The sequence below is a fragment of the Passer montanus genome, unplaced genomic scaffold (assembly GCF_014805655.1).
Source record: "Passer montanus isolate IOZ18808 unplaced genomic scaffold, ASM1480565v1 scaffold72, whole genome shotgun sequence".
Taxonomy (NCBI): Eukaryota; Metazoa; Chordata; class Aves; order Passeriformes; family Passeridae; genus Passer; species Passer montanus.
The window spans coordinates 3,273,810-3,292,905 of NW_024372370.1; the positions used below are offsets into that span (position 1 = coordinate 3,273,810).

The 19,096-nt window shown below is 34.6% G+C and overlaps 1 protein-coding gene across 4 annotated transcripts in view; it reads left to right on the plus strand.

Annotated features, from left to right (window-relative positions):
• Positions 1 to 19,096, plus strand: part of UGGT2 (UDP-glucose glycoprotein glucosyltransferase 2) — a 79,339-nt gene that overhangs the window by 9,601 nt on the left and 50,642 nt on the right. For 2 of the 4 annotated variants that reach the window (XR_005629992.1, XM_039730457.1), the window contains exons 3-10: positions 825 to 955; positions 2,052 to 2,164; positions 6,460 to 6,634; positions 8,585 to 8,684; positions 9,772 to 9,853; positions 11,892 to 11,992; positions 14,918 to 15,017; positions 18,751 to 18,811. Coding sequence is in view for 3 of the 4 variants with exons in the window: in XM_039730457.1 (XP_039586391.1) it covers positions 825 to 955; positions 2,052 to 2,164; positions 6,460 to 6,634; positions 8,585 to 8,684; positions 9,772 to 9,853; positions 11,892 to 11,992; positions 14,918 to 15,017; positions 18,751 to 18,811 (863 nt within the window). In the remaining variant the exon portion in view is untranslated. Of the gene's footprint in view, positions 1 to 824; positions 956 to 2,051; positions 2,165 to 6,459; positions 6,635 to 8,584; positions 8,685 to 9,771; positions 9,854 to 11,891; positions 11,993 to 14,917; positions 15,018 to 18,750; positions 18,812 to 19,096 lie in introns of those variants that run through there. The other 2 variants (XM_039730458.1, XM_039730459.1) reach the window with 2 other exon arrangements.

Here is a 19,096-nt window from a genome sequence, read left to right on the forward strand (position 1 = left end):
TGTTAGTGGTTTTTTTCTAGTGAATTGCAGCAAACTGAGCCTTTCTAAATAATGAGTTTTAAGGAAGAGAAGGCAGAAAGAAGATACTAGAGGCTTTGAGAGCAAAAGATTTTTTTTTACAACCACTACAGGTTGTAAAAGAAGAAAATGAGAGGACAGAAGCTGCTTAGTTATGAAAATTGAGTATGCCTCTAGAATGAGAATTGAACGTTAATTATTTCCAACCAATGTTCTGTATTATCACTTTTGTCATTCCCAGACACCATCCACCTACCTTCTTACTCAGAGTCTTAATTTTAACTTTGAAAATACAAGATATGCAAGGAGCGGGGAAGCTCACATATTGTATCCATTCTCATACTCTTGTTTATCATATATTTTTAAGGAAGAAATAGAATATGTGAGAGTACCAAAGGATGACACCTTTAGAAGATTTTTATTTATGAAATTTGTGTGGTTGGAGTGTTTCAAAATGAAATGTTAGGAAATTATTTGTAAAATAATGTTCTATTCAGGCCTCTCTGTATAGGTTTTTTGAGTGGGTTTTGATATTGCTGAAAATAATTTCAATATTAACTAGTGCTATTGAACTCTCTTTTGTTTTTTGTTTTTGGTGGTTTTTTTGTTTTGTTTTGTTTTTTGTGTTATTAGGCCTCTGGATTTGTAAGAAAGGAAACAGTTATTAGTGGACAACACCGAAGACTTTTGAATGCCAAGCAGCATGGCATTAGTACTTGTTTATTATGTAGTGTAGGTAGAGATGCCACATAATTTAGGGCTAAATACTAAAAGTTTGTCTTGTCTTTTTCTTCTCTCTTCAACAGATTCAGAGTACTCCTATTACAATTTAATCTTGAAGAAAGCAGGACAATTTTTATCCAATTTGCAAATCAATCTGTTGAAGTTTGCACTTTCCATACGGGCTTACTCTCCAACTGTTCAGATGTTTCAGCAGGTGACAGTATTGCCTGATATATTTGGTACATGATTGAATGAGGTGTTTTGGCTAAACAATGTTCATTGTTACAGTTCAGTAAAATATATGCCAGTATTATCTGGAATCAAACATGATAAATGTGATGCTTTGTAAGCTGGTTATATTGACAGGAACAAATATCCATGTTCAGTTGTATGGGTACCATTCCATTTGCAGTTGTTCATTTTGAAAACTCAGGTCATGGGGATTTTTTGCATTACTTCAAATGATCCTGTGGGAATTCAGACATTTCCAGAGTAGGACATTTCCTACTAGCTTCAAGTAATTTATATTTGTTATTTAGTGGATTTCTCATCTTTCTCATTGTTCTAGTATTTAAAAAGTTGAAAAATTAGAACAACCTGCTTTATTAATGAAAAAGTGAGAGGACATAAATTCACTCTGCCTCTAAACCTAAAAAGGCTACTCCCCCTTTTTGGCAATGCCACCATTAGGATAAAGTGAGAAGTCCATGTTTCTGAAAGGTAATAAACTATAATAAAATTAGGGAGTCTTGCAGGTGTTCTCTGGAGGAATATCATAATCTCAGACTCATGTATTTTTGTTTTTACCTTTCTGCTGGTGAATTCAGACTCACTGACATGTAGCCACATGATTCCTCTTCATATTGGAATAGCTGAGTACAGTTTAAAAAAAAGGCAGGGAATGGAAAAGAGAGAGAATCAAAAATTAACATTATTTGTTTGGGATTTATTGGTGTAGAAGTCTAATCTTTGGATGTTAACATGATTGCTGATAGCAACCAAAGTTAAATATATCTGAGTCCAGGTTGTGATTGTAGCTTGTGGAGATGATTTCTCAGTTCTGGCTTTACAGAACATAAATGTACTTTTCATTTTCTGGAGTATAACTGCATTTAATAGACTGTGTCTCACAAAGGTTATAGAGTCTTAATCTTCTAATATTTTTCTTTCCCCCCCACCATGTACCCAGTTTTGAATGGGCTTAATTAGAAACACAGCTTAATGGCAGCTGTTGAGTTATTTTAATCAAAGGAATGTGAGTTTAAGTGCAATCAAAGCATTCTGGTTGAGTATAATTGTTGAAATATTAGATTGCAGCTGATGAACCTCCACCAGAAGGCTGCAGTGCATTTGTGGTTATCCATGAGAAGCACACCTGTAAGACTAATGAAATAAAAAAGCTGCTGAAGAAGGCTACTAAGAGGTAAATATAATGATCTGGTTTAAGAGGAAAAATAGATTACTAAAGAGCTTAATATTAGTAGAGTTCATCAGTTATGAATCAAAGTAGAGTAGGTTTTAAAATAAAGTCATAGACCTTTGATCCTCTAATCATATGGACAATTTTGTATTTTTTCCTTTTTTTTAAACATGGGATAGTCAGGTTTAAGTTTCAGTTTACTTTCTATACAAACTTAGAGTTTCACATGTCTGACACAGATCTGTCAGCAGGGTACTTTATAGTCAGTGTCACTGCAGTTGAGGTTGTCTGGCATGCAAGGACTTGGCACAGGAGTAGAAGAGGAGTCTATCTCATAGATAGGGCATAGAAAGGTATAACCTTTCCTCACCTCTTCCTGGATTTTCTACCTATCAACCCTTTCTGCAGGTTTTTTCCTGTGGTAACTAACACCAGTCCAGAATTAGTTTGAGCTCTGAAATAAAAAGTGTAGAACCTATCAAAATACCAGTAACAGAATAATGAAAATGTAATATTTAATCTCAGTTTAAAAAAAGATATTATTTTGTGGGTTGTTAAAACCTTTGTGTAATTTTTTTTCTTTTTTCCCCTCCCTGCAATGGTCACCATGATACACATTAGTGTTCATACCCTCAGCCAGTTCATAAAGATATGCAGAGCTGAAAGATGATTTAGTAGGGTGTATTTCTTGGATTTTGCTTTCTGTCAAATATAAATTGGCGGGGGGTGGGGGGAGGAACCCTGAAAACCTATAAATTTGTTTCTCTGGGGATTGGCTGCTTCTGAAAATAATTTTGTATTCTACAGGTGTGATTTCTGGTGTATTCTAAGTCCATTGATACAATTACAACCTACTAAGTCATTGTCTTTTGTTCATTCAATAGCCAAGGTTTCTGTAAAACCAACTCACTGTCTAGGTTACAGTGTCTATTTTTACCAATTATATTCTTCTAAAAAATGTCTTTGTTTCCTAGATAAAAGCCAAAATATACTATAGATAATTTTATGTTGTTGAATTCTTGTGGCCATGTATTAAGGCATCACAAGACCATAACATTTTATTGCAATGTCTGAATGTAGAAACCTCTAAAGCAATTAACTGGATTCAGCACATTTTCCTCTCTGGAGATATTATTTCCAAATTTACAAAATTCTGGAAAATCACAATAATAAACGATAGAATCCTGAATTATTTAGAATTGAGAGAGTTAGACTTGTAGAAATCATTAAGGACTTGCAACAAAACTGAAGTTTCTTTATTAGATTGTTCTTCTATTTTCAATAACTTTGCAATCAGTCACATCTCCCCATTCAGAGTTCGAGGGACAAAATCTTGATAAATTTTCCCTCCTTCTCACCACCCCAAAAGTAGTTGTGTCACTCAAATATTTAGAGTAGCTGGAGCTAGACTCTGAGAAAAACATGTTCACATTCACATGTTCACGTAATTGTTCTCACCGTTAGTGCCATTGGTACTCTGGGTAGCAGATGCTTTCTGTTCTTTGTTTTCTACCAGGTGAACAAATGATATAAGGGACAGTGTGCTGTGTCAGAGCTGGTTGCTGTAAACCAGTCACTCTTTTCCTGTCTTTTCACAGAAGACGTATTTTTGACTTATTGATTCTTTTTTTATTTCAAAGTATTTTCCTTTGTGTTTCATTCTTTGTCTTCTCTCTGTCATGACTCTTCCAGTTCAGCCAGACCGTATAGGCTATGCTTTCAGTTTTCACTCTATTTGGATGAGGATGCTAGAAATGTTCTGATTTTAGGGACTGATAATTTCAAATCTCACTGGAAGAGAAAGAAGAGGGTGCAGCATTCTTTTTGTGTGGATTCATCATCTCAACCCAACGTTCAGGATGTCTCAGGCTTTTTGAACTAAGGAGAGCCCAAATATTCTGCATGTTAAGGTTAAGGTTTTGCTTCATTCAGTTCTTTATGCAACAGCAACTGTGGTTATGTCTTTTGCATTTTCAGCCATGTAGCAATGGTCTGTGTAGGTCTAATTGGAAATATTTTGTGTGAAGGTGCAGTGGCTCCAGAGCTCAAGGGCTCAGGGCATGTCAAAGAGCAATGGTTAAATGGTTGGGACTGCTTATCTTGCTAGCTGTCCAAAACACAACACTAAGGTTTCTGGGGCTGTCACTGTGAAGAGCAGAGCCATTAACAGAGGTCACATTTTGCTCAAAACAATCAGTGCCTTACATTTGTCAGTACATGTTTGCTGTCTTCTATCCCATTGCTTCTGCATCCTATCCTGGGTACTATCTAGACAAGCATATAGTTGCCTGTACTACCCTAGTAACTGATTAGCAAGTGCTGAACTCCACATCTGTTTAATTTTTTTATAATTTTCTTTTCATCTGCCTAGCTGTTCTTCTTTGTCTTTCAGGCAGCCTTCTTATGAGCATCTCTTATGGCAGGAAATTAATTACCTTTCAGTTCTAAGAGCAGGAGAATCAATTCCTTGTCACTACTATTCAGTGTTGAAGAGAAACAAAGAACAGAGGCTTATCTTGGATTTATAAGGGCTGAACAGTTTACTTCTCAACCCAAGGTCATTAGAGGAGCTCTGTGCAGTGTTATTTCATTACAGCACTTAATATTTTCGTGAAGTATGTTCATTGTGATATAATACCGTTACTATTGAAGTCATGGCAGCATTCAGTCACCACCTTAGCTGGTTGGTTGAAGTATAGTGGATAAAGTTAGAAAGAGAGAAGGTCACTTGGTTGAGGTTTTCCACTCTCTTCATGAAAGTGGCAGCTTTTGTCTCTCTGGTTATGAGAAGAAAGTTGCACACGTCACATCCTACACGTATGCTTTTATTAGGGCAAATCCGGATCAGTTCTTCCACAGAGGTTACTCATTCAAGAGTTGTTTCACGTTGTCTTCTTATTGCAAAAGTTCCATACCTTCTTGGTGATTTCTCATGGGCAGCTCCTCGCAGTACTGACTCCTTCCTCACAGCATAGCCAGCAAACTTACTTCTCAACCAGCCAACCTACTCTTTCACAATACCCATCCTAATTGGACCTAGCTGTGGCCTATAAAGGGCAGGCCTGTTCCTAATTCTTGATAATTAGCGCAGCTGTAACTCCTTAGGGGTGAGATTACCTTCATAACTATCTCTATTCTCCGACGTTCCATCCATCCACAGTTTCAGACTCCTGGATCTCACCTGTTTGGTCTGCCTTGTCCTGTGAAGCAGTGGGACAGATTGCCTGATATTTCTGTGACGCCCGACTACCTGCACCCAAGTTAATTCTTAAACTGGGCCCCTCTTATTTCTGCCTTACAAATGAGGTCCTTAACTGCATACCCATCAAACTTACTTGGGACATTGATGTTAAAACCCTGAGTAACCTCATACAGATGGCTCCTGCTTGAAGTGAGAGTTTGCAGAACATTACCTCCAAAGGTTACCTTTGCAGTGTAAATTATTCTGTGGTTTTTTACATTGAATATGTTCCAAAGATCTGCATCACAGAAACTGTGGTGTTCTGCTCACACCTTTCAAGTATGGCTCTTCAGTGAGTGTCTACCACATACAGTTCTGTACTGTGTGTTGAATTAGAGTTTCTTAGCTCATCTTGGGCGTGCTTGGAGAGAATTTACTGGTCTTTTGATTGTCGGTGCAAAGGCAGCTTTGAAAAAGTGTGCTCATCAATAATTAGTACCTTGAGTGTATTATTCAATCATATCTTCTGTTACTTCTCCATCTTTCCCAGGTTTTATTCAAAAGATGTCTTTTATTCATCTAAGAAATCATTGCAGCGTAACTTTTCTAGTCCTGGTTTTCAGTTAGAAGGGTAGGAAGGTAGTCAAAATTTGCAAAATTAGCTAAATTAACAGAACCTGATGGTTTCAAAATAGTATAACCCCAGTTAGTTTTCAGGTGTGTTGACAGCTTTCTCAAACTTCACAGAATCTCCCTCTGCTACTCTGTTACTCGCTGATGTAATGTATCATTCAAATTAAAAGTTTTAAGCCGTTACTAATGCACAAAATCTCCAAGTGCTATGCTTTTCATATGCTTTGTGTTGTGATTTGATAAAATATGTTTCAGTTATTTATACCTGATGCTGATTTTTTCAGTTTCTTCTACTTTCATTTGTGAATTTGCTGTTGGGTTTGTTTGTGAGCAATCGTGCTTATTTTGTGATGATTTTAACATGGCTTGTATACTTTTGGCATATAAACACTTACTAGTTTTTTTAATTATGAAGTAGAAAAGCTGCCTCTGTTTTAATTAATTTTCTGACTTCTTAATATCACCATTATTTGTTTTAACACAGACCCAGGCCATATCTTTTTAAGGGAGACCATAAATTCCCAACTCTCAAAGAGGATGGTCCTGTTGTTATTCTATATGCAGAAATGGGTACAAAAGACTTTGTCAAATTCCACAAGATTTTATCTGAGAAGGCCCAAAAGGAGGAAATTGTTTATGTTCTCCGGCATTATGTTCAGGTATGCAATTGAAATCATTGTTTCAGTAAATGGTTAGCATTCTGTCTTTGTTTGGCTTGCTTTTTGACAAAACACTTTTCCTACATGTATTTTTTGCGTTTGCCTAAATTATGTGCAATATATTTTCTAATGTTAAAACTCTGTAGGTAAGTAATTCATCAGATACAAACTACGAAGCCAGGAAAGCATGGTAATATTACCAGTCCTGCATGCAAGCACTGATTGCATTACTGGTCTCGAAATACCTCTTTTTTGGTTTTATGTCTGGTTTTTGTACAGTGTGTGATCTCAGGCGAATCTTGGTGCAGCAGACTGAACATATTAGTAACTAGAATTAGAAAAATTGAAAGTAGAATAGGGAATCAAACTGAGAAATTACCAATTATATTTTTACATATTCTCCACATAATTTCACGTTCATTGAGGTTACAACAGCATGGACTATCGTGGCCAACATCATTGACCAGTTTAAAAATGTTTGTGTTCCATAGTGTCACTATTTGAAACATTATGTTTCTGAATTCTTAACTTACTCTTCTCCCTGACACAAAACAAGGAAAATACCAGTACATGTACCTGTATTGTCCCCAGTTTTGATTATTGGAAGGCTTTTGTGATTTATATTCAAAGTACAGCTCTTAAATTGTGTGACTAATCTGAGAATAATCTGATGGAGTGAGAGGTTGCTGTGATTTTTGTAGACCAGGAATTTCAGGGAGATGAGATAGGTAGTTTGCAGACGACTTTGAGTTGTTTGCTCACAGTAATGAAATAGAGAAATTGAGGAAACCAGTCTTGAATTCAAAGTTGTATGAGGTTTAGTTTTTAATGAACTTTGTTCTTTTATGCTTTTATTTCAATGAAATGCCTACTTGCATATTAAATGTCTCATTGCTCTGCCTGGCTTATGCATCATGGTCTCCCCAAATGTGTGTTGTCTTCTTGCCTGCACCTTTTCTCTCTTTAGACCTCTCTTCCCTTTTCTTCCTTCCTTCCTCACAACCTCTACTTTTGTTCTTTGGTACATACTGGGATGGCTTCTCTCTCTTTTTTTACATTAAATACCAGAAGAGGGAATATTGATAACAGAGGAGGTACGGTCTTTCTGCTCTTTCTTTTTTTAACCAATATTGCTGTGACTACTTATGGAGTGCTGTCTGCTCCCTCTGCCTTGGAGGATGGACAGAGAAGCCTCCCAGCCCTGCTGGGTTTTCACTTGTAGTCTGGAGGATTCTCAGTACAGAATGGTTCTTAGAAATTGCAAACTAAAGCTCAAAAGGCTTTCAAGAAATTGCTGCTGTACATGTGCAAATTGCATTTTGCAAAGGGGATTTGCATACATTTGTGTCAAATTGGGACATGTATTCTGAAATAAGTATGTTTTGTGTAATTCCACTATTGAATGTCAAACTTCCAGTTCAAAGTTAGAAGTAGCTGTTGTTTGTTTTTAGTAAGTGGCAACCTGTTTTTCACAGTGGCACTTTAATACATTTTATTAATACTCCTTGCAGAACGTGATTAATTGTTCTATCAAACGTCTTTAAAGAGTAAGTCTGATGCAAAAATCAAGTGTTTCCTCTTAACATCCTGGAAGTCTGGCAACATTACAAAAAATGAGTATCAGTTGAAAATGTGAATTTTGAGGCATCAATAATTGTGTAGAGTGCTATGAACTGTGCCTGTTCCAGTCACTCTTCAAGTATTGTGTGAAGACTACAATTTTGACCAGCCTTTCTGTGATTTGCAGGAGATAAAGGACATTGTCACCTTCTTTTACATGCCTTCTCAGTGGATTGCCAATATGCCTCACACTTTGAATTGAAAGACGAATTTAAGTAATGACTTAAATGTCACAACATTTTAAAGTTACAATATTAGCTGTTGTTAATCTCCTTTAAATACATTTTGTAAGTTACGTTTTTTTTCTTCTGTTAACATAATATCGTCAAGCAGAAACCAAATTCCAGGAAAATGTATTTATCTGGATATGGTGTGGAACTGGCAATAAAGAGTACAGAATATAAAGCAGTAGATGACACACAGGTTAAAGGTATGTGGGTTTTTAATTGATTTGATATCTTGCTGGAGATACTATTGAAATGCATTAAAACCTTCAGTTTGTAAAATATTCAGTCATTAATGTTTTGAAAGTTATACTTAATTTCTGTCTACAGAAGGAAATCTCAGGTATTAGGAACTAAGAAATCAAAATACCTGAGAACATTTGTAAAGATCTGTGCTTAGGACACAATTAGGACCAATTATCCTTTTATGTTAGGATCAATTTTCTAACCTCTAATTGCTGTTTTCTATGGCTCTTCAAAACACAATCTTGTCTTCTTCCCCTCAGAAATTTTAAGATAGTTTACCTTTGTACTTCATTTACTTTATGATTGTTGGCATCATTCATATTCTAATGGCTACACTATCTACGCATTAGTGTTTCAGGGCTGAGGGTTTTTTTTTTTCTGAATTTCTATGGAAATACTTTCACAGTCTTCTGTAGGAAAGATGTGATGTACTATAGAATTTGTACTGGTGCACATTAAAATGTATTGAAATAAGACATTTACTATAGAAAGTTGTAACTACAGCATGGGGACACAGAGATATTATTTTGCAGAGACATTCACAAGATTAAAGGAAAGTTAACTTTTCTTTTGTAAGACTAAGGTTCAATGACTTTTGAGCCATGTCAAAAAATAGCTTAGGTTTTTTTAGGGGGAAGAAGCTGATCTACGATTTACATCAAATGCCAGCTGGAGATTCAACTGCTTTAAGGTCATCAGCTTTTCAAGTGTAAATCTGATAGTAGTTGACTGATGAGAGTTATACCTTATCATTTAATCAAACTGAGAAATGGCTGTTTTGGGAGGTGAACTGTTAAACCACACTTATTTAATTTTATATAAAAATTGTTACCACTGAATGAATTATATTAAAAATTAATTTTAATGTTGCAAAGTTCTACAGACTAATTAATTTGGATGCCAAAATATGTAAGTATACATTGAATTAAAACTGCATCTGGGAATGACAACTTTGTGATTATATGTTTCCATTAACTGTTTTATAATTCATAAAAACATAATACTACAATAACTTTCTTGGTTTATATTGTCTACTATTGTCTATAGGAGCAAATGAGACAAGAGAAGAGGAAGATGAGGAAGAGGAGGAGGAAAGTGATGTTCAAGGATTTCTCTTTGGCAAATTAAAGTGAGTTTATATAAGTTATAATTAAACTTTTACATTTGTTTCTGGAACCTCAACCAGATGGGTTTTTTTTAATAGAATAACTGAGATTTATGTTTGAATGTGGTGAAAATTTTTCATTTGGTGGAAATTATGATTTTTTTTATTTTTGTCTTGTGAACACAAAGATACAACGATTGATTATTCTGTTAATTGCAATGTATTGCTTTTAGTTTTCTAATTATCTTACAATGTATACAGTAACTTTTAAAATTAAAATTATCTGCCTAGGTAACACTAACAAAAACTTAGAACCTTGTGATTTCACATTTGTTAGATAATTAGAATCAAAATGTTGGTCTTCAAAATGCAAGAGTAGCACAAGAAATCCAAACACGTGCTGTATCTCCATAAGTTGTTTTTAAGAAGGATAGTAATGGATTTCATGGAGTTAAGGAGTAATACTTCCAGGAAGATGGGCTTATTGTAGATACCATCTCATTCTGGAGTTTGTGAGTTTGTATTATCTTCCATCAGGAATTCTTATGTCCAAGCTGTAATCTTAAATGAAATTGAATGTTACCCTGCTGAGCACTCCTTCCAGTCCTCAGCTGTATTATTTTGTGGTATCAGTCATCCAAAGTGCTTCCCTTTTCCTGTAACAGATCCATGTCGTGGATCATAAATTTTTTTCTTCAGCAAAATACCTCGAGGTTGTGGGTCTTCTATAGATGTCATTCTCTCATTATTTAAAACAAAAAGTAAACTTGTTTGTAAATATTGTCACTAAACAGTAAATCTCAGAGTTCAGAGCTGCTAATTCTGTCTAAATTCTTGGGAGCCCATCCCCTGCCTTCCTGCCTTTTTGCTCTCAAACATGTTGAGGTAGAAGTGCTCAGATCTTGAGGCTTCTCTGTTGTTTCACCTATATGTTTAAGACTATGCACAGCAGGTAATACCAAGTGCTTATGCCATATCTGTATCTGAGCTTTTTTCCTTGAGTTTTGCTAGGTTTAGCTATACTTAGTCTCTTAATTCTGCACTGTGACTGATTTGTGAAGCTGTCATATAATTCTATCTTTCTGACATTGTTTCTAGATTCATTGGGTTTTTTTCTCTTCTACTTTTCATACAGGAGGTGAAATAGATGTTTCAAGTAGTCTGTAAATTGTCCCTCTGTTACAGCTATGTCAAAAGTTTTACTTTTCTCAGCTATGAAATAGTTATGAATGTAAGCACAAGACATAAAATGTTCAGAAATTTAATGGAGAATTTTTTCAAGCATATCTTATAGCAGGCTGAAATATTTGTCCTCAAAACTTCTTTACCTACCTATTATGCTGTCAAAACAAATAGCTAAGCTTTTGTGTACCATATTCTTTAGCTCTGACAGATGATTTGTGTGCTCAGTAGATTGATTTTGTCAGTGCTGTCAATTTATAAAACATGTTCTCAACGTTATATTGCCTGTACCTCTTGTGGTTAATGCCACAGAGTGCATTCAGTTACAGTCAATATGTAGTACAGTTAGTTACACATCATCCTATAGTAAGTTCAGTAAACAGTTACCTGTATGGCATGTTAATACTGTCCCATCTTTGACTTTATTTATTCCATCTAAATTTATGTGGCAGGTTTTGATGCAGATCACTACAAAATAAGTGAACTCCTGGTATTTAGTAAGAATTTCTTTACAGAGGGATTTGTCAAGCATTAGGACAGGCTGGCCAGGAAAGTGGTTGAGTTGCTGTGCCTGGGTAGATGTGGCACTTAGGACATAGTTTAGTGGTGGACTTGACAGTGATGGCCTAATGGTCAGACTGAAGGACTTTGGAGTTCCTTTCTAACTGAAATGATTCTATGATTCTCTTTAACTGGGGTTTAGCCCTCAGAAATCCCCTTTTCTCACCCAAAATCCATATTCTTGTTTTAATAATGAATTAAAGTTCATTCTTGGTTGTTATCCTAAGAATACAGTATTAGCTGTGAGCAGTACTAGGAATAAGAACAGACATTGGTGGATATAATTGATGCTTTTTTGTAATAAAATGTTTTATTGTAGACGGATGCATCCTAATTTGAAAAACAATCTGATGGAGTTTAAAAAACATCTAATTGAAACTACTAACAGCATGGAACCCCTGAAGGTTTGGGAGATGCAGGGTATGTATTGCATTTTATTTTTTTATTAACACAGTACTCTAATATTTCTTTTGTTAATTTAATGTATTGACTTTATGATAAAAGCTTATTTTAAAAGTAGAGACATAGTTTAATGAAAAGGCCTTAATATCTCAAGTATTTAAAAGGCATGTGCTGATACCTTGTATTTATATGCTAGAAATTTAAGGAACATTGAAGTAATTTTATAAGATGGAGAGATATATTGCCTGTTTTTCTGCCTGATGTATCATCTCAGGTATTAAAACTTGTTTTAGATACTTTTTTTAGAGGTCAAGCAAAAGATATAATTTTGACATGACTGCTGGGTTGGGATGAAATACATGTTAGGACAGCTTGTTTCCTTTAATTTATAAATTTTATCAATGTACTGGAGTTCACATAGATGCATTTTTTTAAAATATAATATCAAATGGAAGAACATGCTTTTGGAAGCTTTCTTGTAGAAAAGGAAAACAAATACATTGATTGCAAAAGCTTGAGTGCTGATGACTTGCAGGACATTCTGTAGCTTGAATTAAATATAAATCTCTCATAAAATGTAACAACATTCCAAGTTTATGCAATTAAATTTCCCCCCTTACAGTCTTCAGCTTTAGAGGACAACCTGATAAAATTGGTTGCCTGTATTAGTGCAGTGAAGGAGACTGAGCAATCATCTGGGCTGCAGTTTCTTTTGGGACCCTGATGTTACAGAGCTTGCTAGCAATGTCCAGTCTGATATTAGCTGTGTGAGATAATTGTAGTTCACTTGCAGTCTTTTATCAATGAAGTTCAACTGCAGGATTTATCTTTGTCTAAAATTAAAAACAATTGAAAAATATTACTTTAAAGTTCTCTTGAGAAATCTGCTTTGGAAGAAAATAGGAAAAGAAAATAATGGGTTGGACTATTTTTCTTTTTGTGTGTGATGGAATGGCACTTGGCTGATATTAAAGCTGAAGCAGCCATGAAACTTCAAACCCTTTAATGTCTACCTTCAAAAGACAGTATAAGGTCTCTGTTTAGTGGTAGTCTTTTCTGTGGTGTTATGGCTACATACATAAAAAAGGAAACTGGTGCTGCTCCCCAAGAAACTAGTTCTTAAAGGTGAACATATTAAGTGTTGGGATGCTGTTAATTTTTGTCAGGAAAAATTGTAGTGGTTTATGGTGCAGGATCTTCAGTCTTCAGCCCCACATTTTTTGGTGCAGTTATTTTGATACCCTTACTGCTGATATGACAGGGTGCTTTCTCTAGTTCATTCTTAATGACTAATTATAGTGGCTGAATTAATGGCTCAGCTTCTCTCTGATTTCCTTTAATTAGCTTCAAAGTAAAAACCTAGCTAAATTTAAGCAAAACTACTTCAGCTATAGGGCATACTTCTATTTATAAATGAACCTAAACACCATTCAAGAGTTGTCTTTCAAGAGCTTTTATATTTTAGGTAAGTAATTAGTAAGTACTTTTTCCTCAAGGTGCCTTACACTGCGCTCTCAGCTGCGTTAGGGTGCTGCAAGGGGAGGTCTCTAAGTGGCAGCCCTGACCAGAGATAACCAAGGAGGTAAAAAGATGTAGTTGGCCTCACTGGTGTTTGAATATTTGCATCCTAGCTGTTCAGCATACAATGGAAATTATTAACAGTTTGTGAAGGGTTTTAAGTGTATGATCCAAGTTTACAGCTTCCTCACTATCTGCAGTAACAGCAGCAACTGGGTGTTGTTGCTTCAACAGATCACAACTCATATGCATGTTGAAAGGGTCCTGAAAGCTACTTTTAAGAGTGACTTCTTTTCTTATTAAAAGTATTAAGAAATAGAAGTTGACATTCTACCTCTTGCTCACCTATTTTTGTCATCCAAGAAATATCAGGCTAAACTAGGAATGTCTTACTCACTTTGATTCAGCTTTCCTTTTTTTTAATTCCTAATTGCTTCAAGAAGATGGTGCAAACTTTTACTAGGCAGCATCCTGTACATCTTTCTGGCCAGCACTTTTTACTATATGTGGCATCAGTTTTCCTCAAACTGAATAACCTGAGGCTTTCAGTTTTTGTTTAAACATGTTAACTAGAAAATTCTGGGGAAAAACCATCACTGTATGAGTTAGTTATGCAGATGCATACAAGGTATGTGGAAGCATCTAGTATAATATTGCCTTACCTCATTAGTACCAAAATTGGATGTCCTAGTCTTACATGTCAAAATTTGTCACGTTCAAATTAGATTCCAGAGATAGCTAACTGAATTCCATCATTGTTTTTTCAGTGGATAGATAGTTTAATTTTAAACTGTCCCATTATCTGAAAATCTACTTTGTTCTGAAAATAAGATCCCTTTAAAAATGTGCTAGGTGTTTATGAGAACTGAAATTCTAGGCTAGTTTGACTTTCCATTTGCAAGTCACCATTTTCTCTGAAGTTGCTGATCCTTTTGAAAATTGTACAATTCACATGTTCAGTGTAGCTTTCTACATGAAATATATTTGTCATCTAAAAAACTTGTGTAGTCCTGGATCTGGAAAGGTCCTGCTCTTGCTCCTGCAGTTATGGGTGTTTGTGGGTTGGTGTCTATTGAGGTTTCAGTGTGGTACTACCCTTTTAATGATGGCATAATGACTTGTGATGAATGGTCTGGGCTTTTTCAGAATGTTTCTGTAAATTTATAAATTGTATATACAATGTATATATTCAAGAAAGTGAAGCAGAATTCTACAGAAAAGCCTGAATTGAATATTTCCAACTTTAAGGTGACCAGTTTTTCAACCTTAATAATGTAGCTTCCATAATTGTTGAATCAATGACTGAAACATAAAATATGCAAATAGTGAGAATGTGTATATGGAACAGTTTTTGACTGTAGGCAGTAACAATTGAGTGATATTTCCAGTGATTTTTTTAAATTTATTTTTCTTCTCCCATCCTAGATCTTAGTTTTCAAGCAGCTACTCGAATTATGTCTGCCCCTGTTTATGATGCCTTAAAGGTAATGAAAGACATTGCTCAGAACTTCCCAATAAGAGCCAGGTATGGTATTTAAACTTTTTTTTTTCCAAATGCTATTTTTATGTTTGCATTTGACTGTAATGACAGTAATGTAGATTTATGTCCAAATCCTGCAGTCACGTATTCATGTTTGACAGCTTGCTAGATGGATTCCAGACAATTTCATTGAGTAGAAGATAAATCCAAGGAGCGCTCATGGACAGCCTCTAAAATGTTTCCTGTCTGATGCAGGAGATCCCATGAGGACATGCTAATCATTACTTGAGGCACTTAGTCCTCATGGATTTCACTTGGTGGATATTTTCCCAGGTGAAACTTCTGTTGAATTAGTAGCAGAACTAGTCACAGTGGGAAGAGGCAAAATACCATTAATAAATTTTGTGGGGATCCACACACATTAGTTCTAAGCGCAGTGTTGCTGTCGAGATTGAGCCCTGGCTGTTGTGTGGTAGTGTTCTTACTGGGGAAGATCTGTCTTCCGTAACAGATTACTAAATAAAACTTCAAGAGAAATATTAAATAAATGGACATGTCCTGATATTAGCTATCCAAATATAAAAGATTGTTCTTCCTGTAAGCCAGTAGTATTGTAATTGAGAAATGCTTTTCTTCATACTTATTAAGTTCTTCATGTAATCCTATCAGCAATATTTGCTTGAATTACTGAATTAAATGTGATGCTAAATAGGGTTCTTAACGCAGCGTGCTTTCACATTTTGCCACTCTTGTTTAATTATCACAGTATTTCATTGTCACTCCTGATTGTCTGTTGGAGAAAATCTACACCATAATGGAAATACTACCATTGTAACATCTTGTGTCAAGGAAGCAAAATGCCTTTTAAAATGCCTGAAGCATAATTATTACTAAATAGTATGGTATATAAGTTTGCACTTAGATTAGCAATCAGAAAATTCAGGAGGAGATAGTGGAAGCATACATAATGTCAAACTTCAAGTCCAGTTCTGTTCTTTAAAGGACAGGAAAAAAGCCATTTTGAAGTGTGCCAGGTGACATTTAAATCATGGATTTTACAAGTCATTAAATAGTTACATTCCACTCCAACTCCCGTTGTGTATTTTTGGCATTAGAGAGCTCAATTTACCTACTCTTCAAGTGTTTTCTGGGTAAAAGTATAAGAAGACTTTAAAATTATTAAAATGGGAATCACTGTTTCTGTCCTGCATGATTTATTCTAACATTCTAATCTACCATGCTATTTTTAACATGAGAGATTACAAATACTTAAATAATTAAATTTACTAGGTCTGTGCTGACAACTTAAAAGGGCATTGTGTAAAAATAGTGCACAGCCTAAATTTCATTAGTAGTCTAATCATGCTTAACCTGATGAATCAAAATACTAGTTTGGAAAAAAGAAAACCTAGAATGAACAGGAAATGAAGAGATGTTGCTTAGTCACTTTAGATAAATAGCCAATCATTATAATAATAGTATTTTTAAACTGTGTAAGTTTCAGACAGTTTTATATGAAAACAACCATTTTTATTACACAAAATTTGGTTTTAAAAGGCTGTATGCAAATTTTAGAACTGTAGTTATGAAAGTAAAATACTGCACATTTCTTAAAAATGGGGTTCCTTAGACCTTTAAAAAAATTAATATACCATTCCTCTGAAATTTTCTTTCACTTTCTGATTTGCCACCTGTATTTTTGTGTCTCAGTATTTTAAGATGAAAAGGTTAGTCTGAGGTAGATTTTACAAAATGTCATCAGATGTAGACAGTGTACCACCTGATATATGTCATGGCAACATTTTGATAATTCATTTTATAGGGTATTTTTCATATTTGATTTGTTATATACTTGTCATATTATTGCATTCTTAAAGAGCAGATAATTAAGTATTATAATGCTCTGTTACTTGCTATTTATTAATCATTCACTAGTGTTAACATTATGACCCTGTGAAAGGTTTCCATTTTTCCCCTCAACATTCACTACTACATGCATGAAATGATAGAGAATATTTCAACCTTAAGGTGATTCAAGAACATTGCTACATCATGTAGAAAGATAAATAGCATCCATTTCAGCCAGCACTGTTTCTCTTTAGTTAGAGTCTTTCACTTGACAATTACAAAAGCATCAGTAAAAATTTTGTGAAGCTCTGAACAAATGGAACAAAAGACAGAACTCAAAATGAACAGATGTCTTTCACAGGTATGCCTGTTACCTCAGGTTGGAAGGGTGTCCTTTTCAAGGATCAACCATCACACTTTCTCCATTAAATTATGCTGGAATCCTGCAATGTCAACTGCCATGCATGAACAAGGAGCTGTTTAATGATTCCTTGGGTTGCTTTCCTATTACTAGAACAGCTATCTAAAGCTTACCTTTTGCTGATTTTACTTCCTTGCTAATGTTAGACCAGCTTTGTATTTTCCTTTCTGTCCTTTTATTATTTTCACATTTTTGTATTATTTTTCTGTCTAACTACTCACAGTAGGAGCCATTTGGAAATAGTCAGGTAGTAATTTTTATCTGTGCATTTTTTATCAATTCAGTATACTTCTGAGAATTGCGGGCCCTACTATTTTTGTTGAGTTCAGCATGATAAAATTCAGATTTTTAAAATATTTTTGGAACTTTTTTTATTTCAGAACTTGGAAATCATACTGTTTGCTCTTACAGTATGTCTCTTTGGTTGTCTGGAAAGCTTGAATAGTTATTTAAAGTAAACTGATTTTATTCTGATATATTCTGGGAAATGTAGAGTATAAAGATCTGTATAAATATCTATTCTAAATCAGTTTCTTTAGGGGGGAGATGAGAATTTATATTATTAAATGCTTTCTTTTCCACGAGTTTGAAACTGGTTTAGCAGGATCATTCTCAGTTTCCTTAGTTAACTTTCAGGTTTAAGATGACTCCAGTTTTTCTTGATGCCCCGTACAAATTCACTAAAACATGTACAGTCCTGTTTTGAAAAAAAATGTTCATATAGGCAACTAGAATATTTATTTTGGCATTTATCAGGACAGTCAGATTTAGGTTAATACGGTTTAGGTTTTTTTAAAACATGGAGAGATTTATTTGCCTCTGGATGTGTTTTATGATAAGCCTGATAATTATAAACCTCGCGTACAGTACACTGTGGCAGGGGAAGAAAAAATAGTCTTCCAGAACATTCATCAAAGGTAAAAAAGACAAATCAATGTGTTACCTTCAAAAGATGGAATGACTAAAGAAACTAAAACTTCTCTCTGTGAACGCTTAACATTTTCAAGGGTCTCTGTCTGCAAATCTCTTTTTTCTAAGTCTCAGCTAATTTTACAGTGGTCATTGTCTGCATGTTTTCCTTCCCTTTGTCCAGACAAATCCATGCTGTAAAGTTGAATACCATGGAGACATTAATATTAACTTAAAATATGCAAATATGCTATGTATTCAGGTAATAATTTAGATGACCAAACAACTTACCTTTATATACTATACATCTGGAAAAACAAGCCATGAGGAAAGATTGAAAGTGGTAAAAAATACATTGATATTACTGTAAAAAACAACTAGCCTGAATCTGAAACATGGGTTTACTAGAGTAAAACAGAACTATATTATTCTTAAAAATTCTGTGTTTATGATACTGCAATACTCTTTTTTTAAGACTTAATTACAGCATTCTTCAGTTACAGTGCACTGGATGTTTAATTAAAATACCAATTTCATATAAAATAATGCTTTTTAAAAAATACATGGTGGTTGAGTGATAAAAATATTTTATTTTAACAGATCACTTACAAGACTACCTGTAGACAAGAAAATGCAAAATGAAATAGAAGAAAACCAGAAGGTTTGTTGTTATTTCTTCCAGTGGACATTTCAACTACTATTGTATTGCAGCTTTTGGAGATTTTTTTTTTTTTACTGTAGCAACTTTGATGGTTTATGTTAGAGAAAAAGAGCTAATTGTTCTAAAAATCTGTTGTGAAACAAGTAACATTAAATTATGTAATTCAAGTATTTAACTTTCTGCTATTCGTGAAACTTTTTCCATTCTCTTTTGGTTTTACAGAATTAGGCAAGGCCAAACAATTTTCATGGAATGTTGGGTTGAGTCACAGATTGTGTGCTGGGA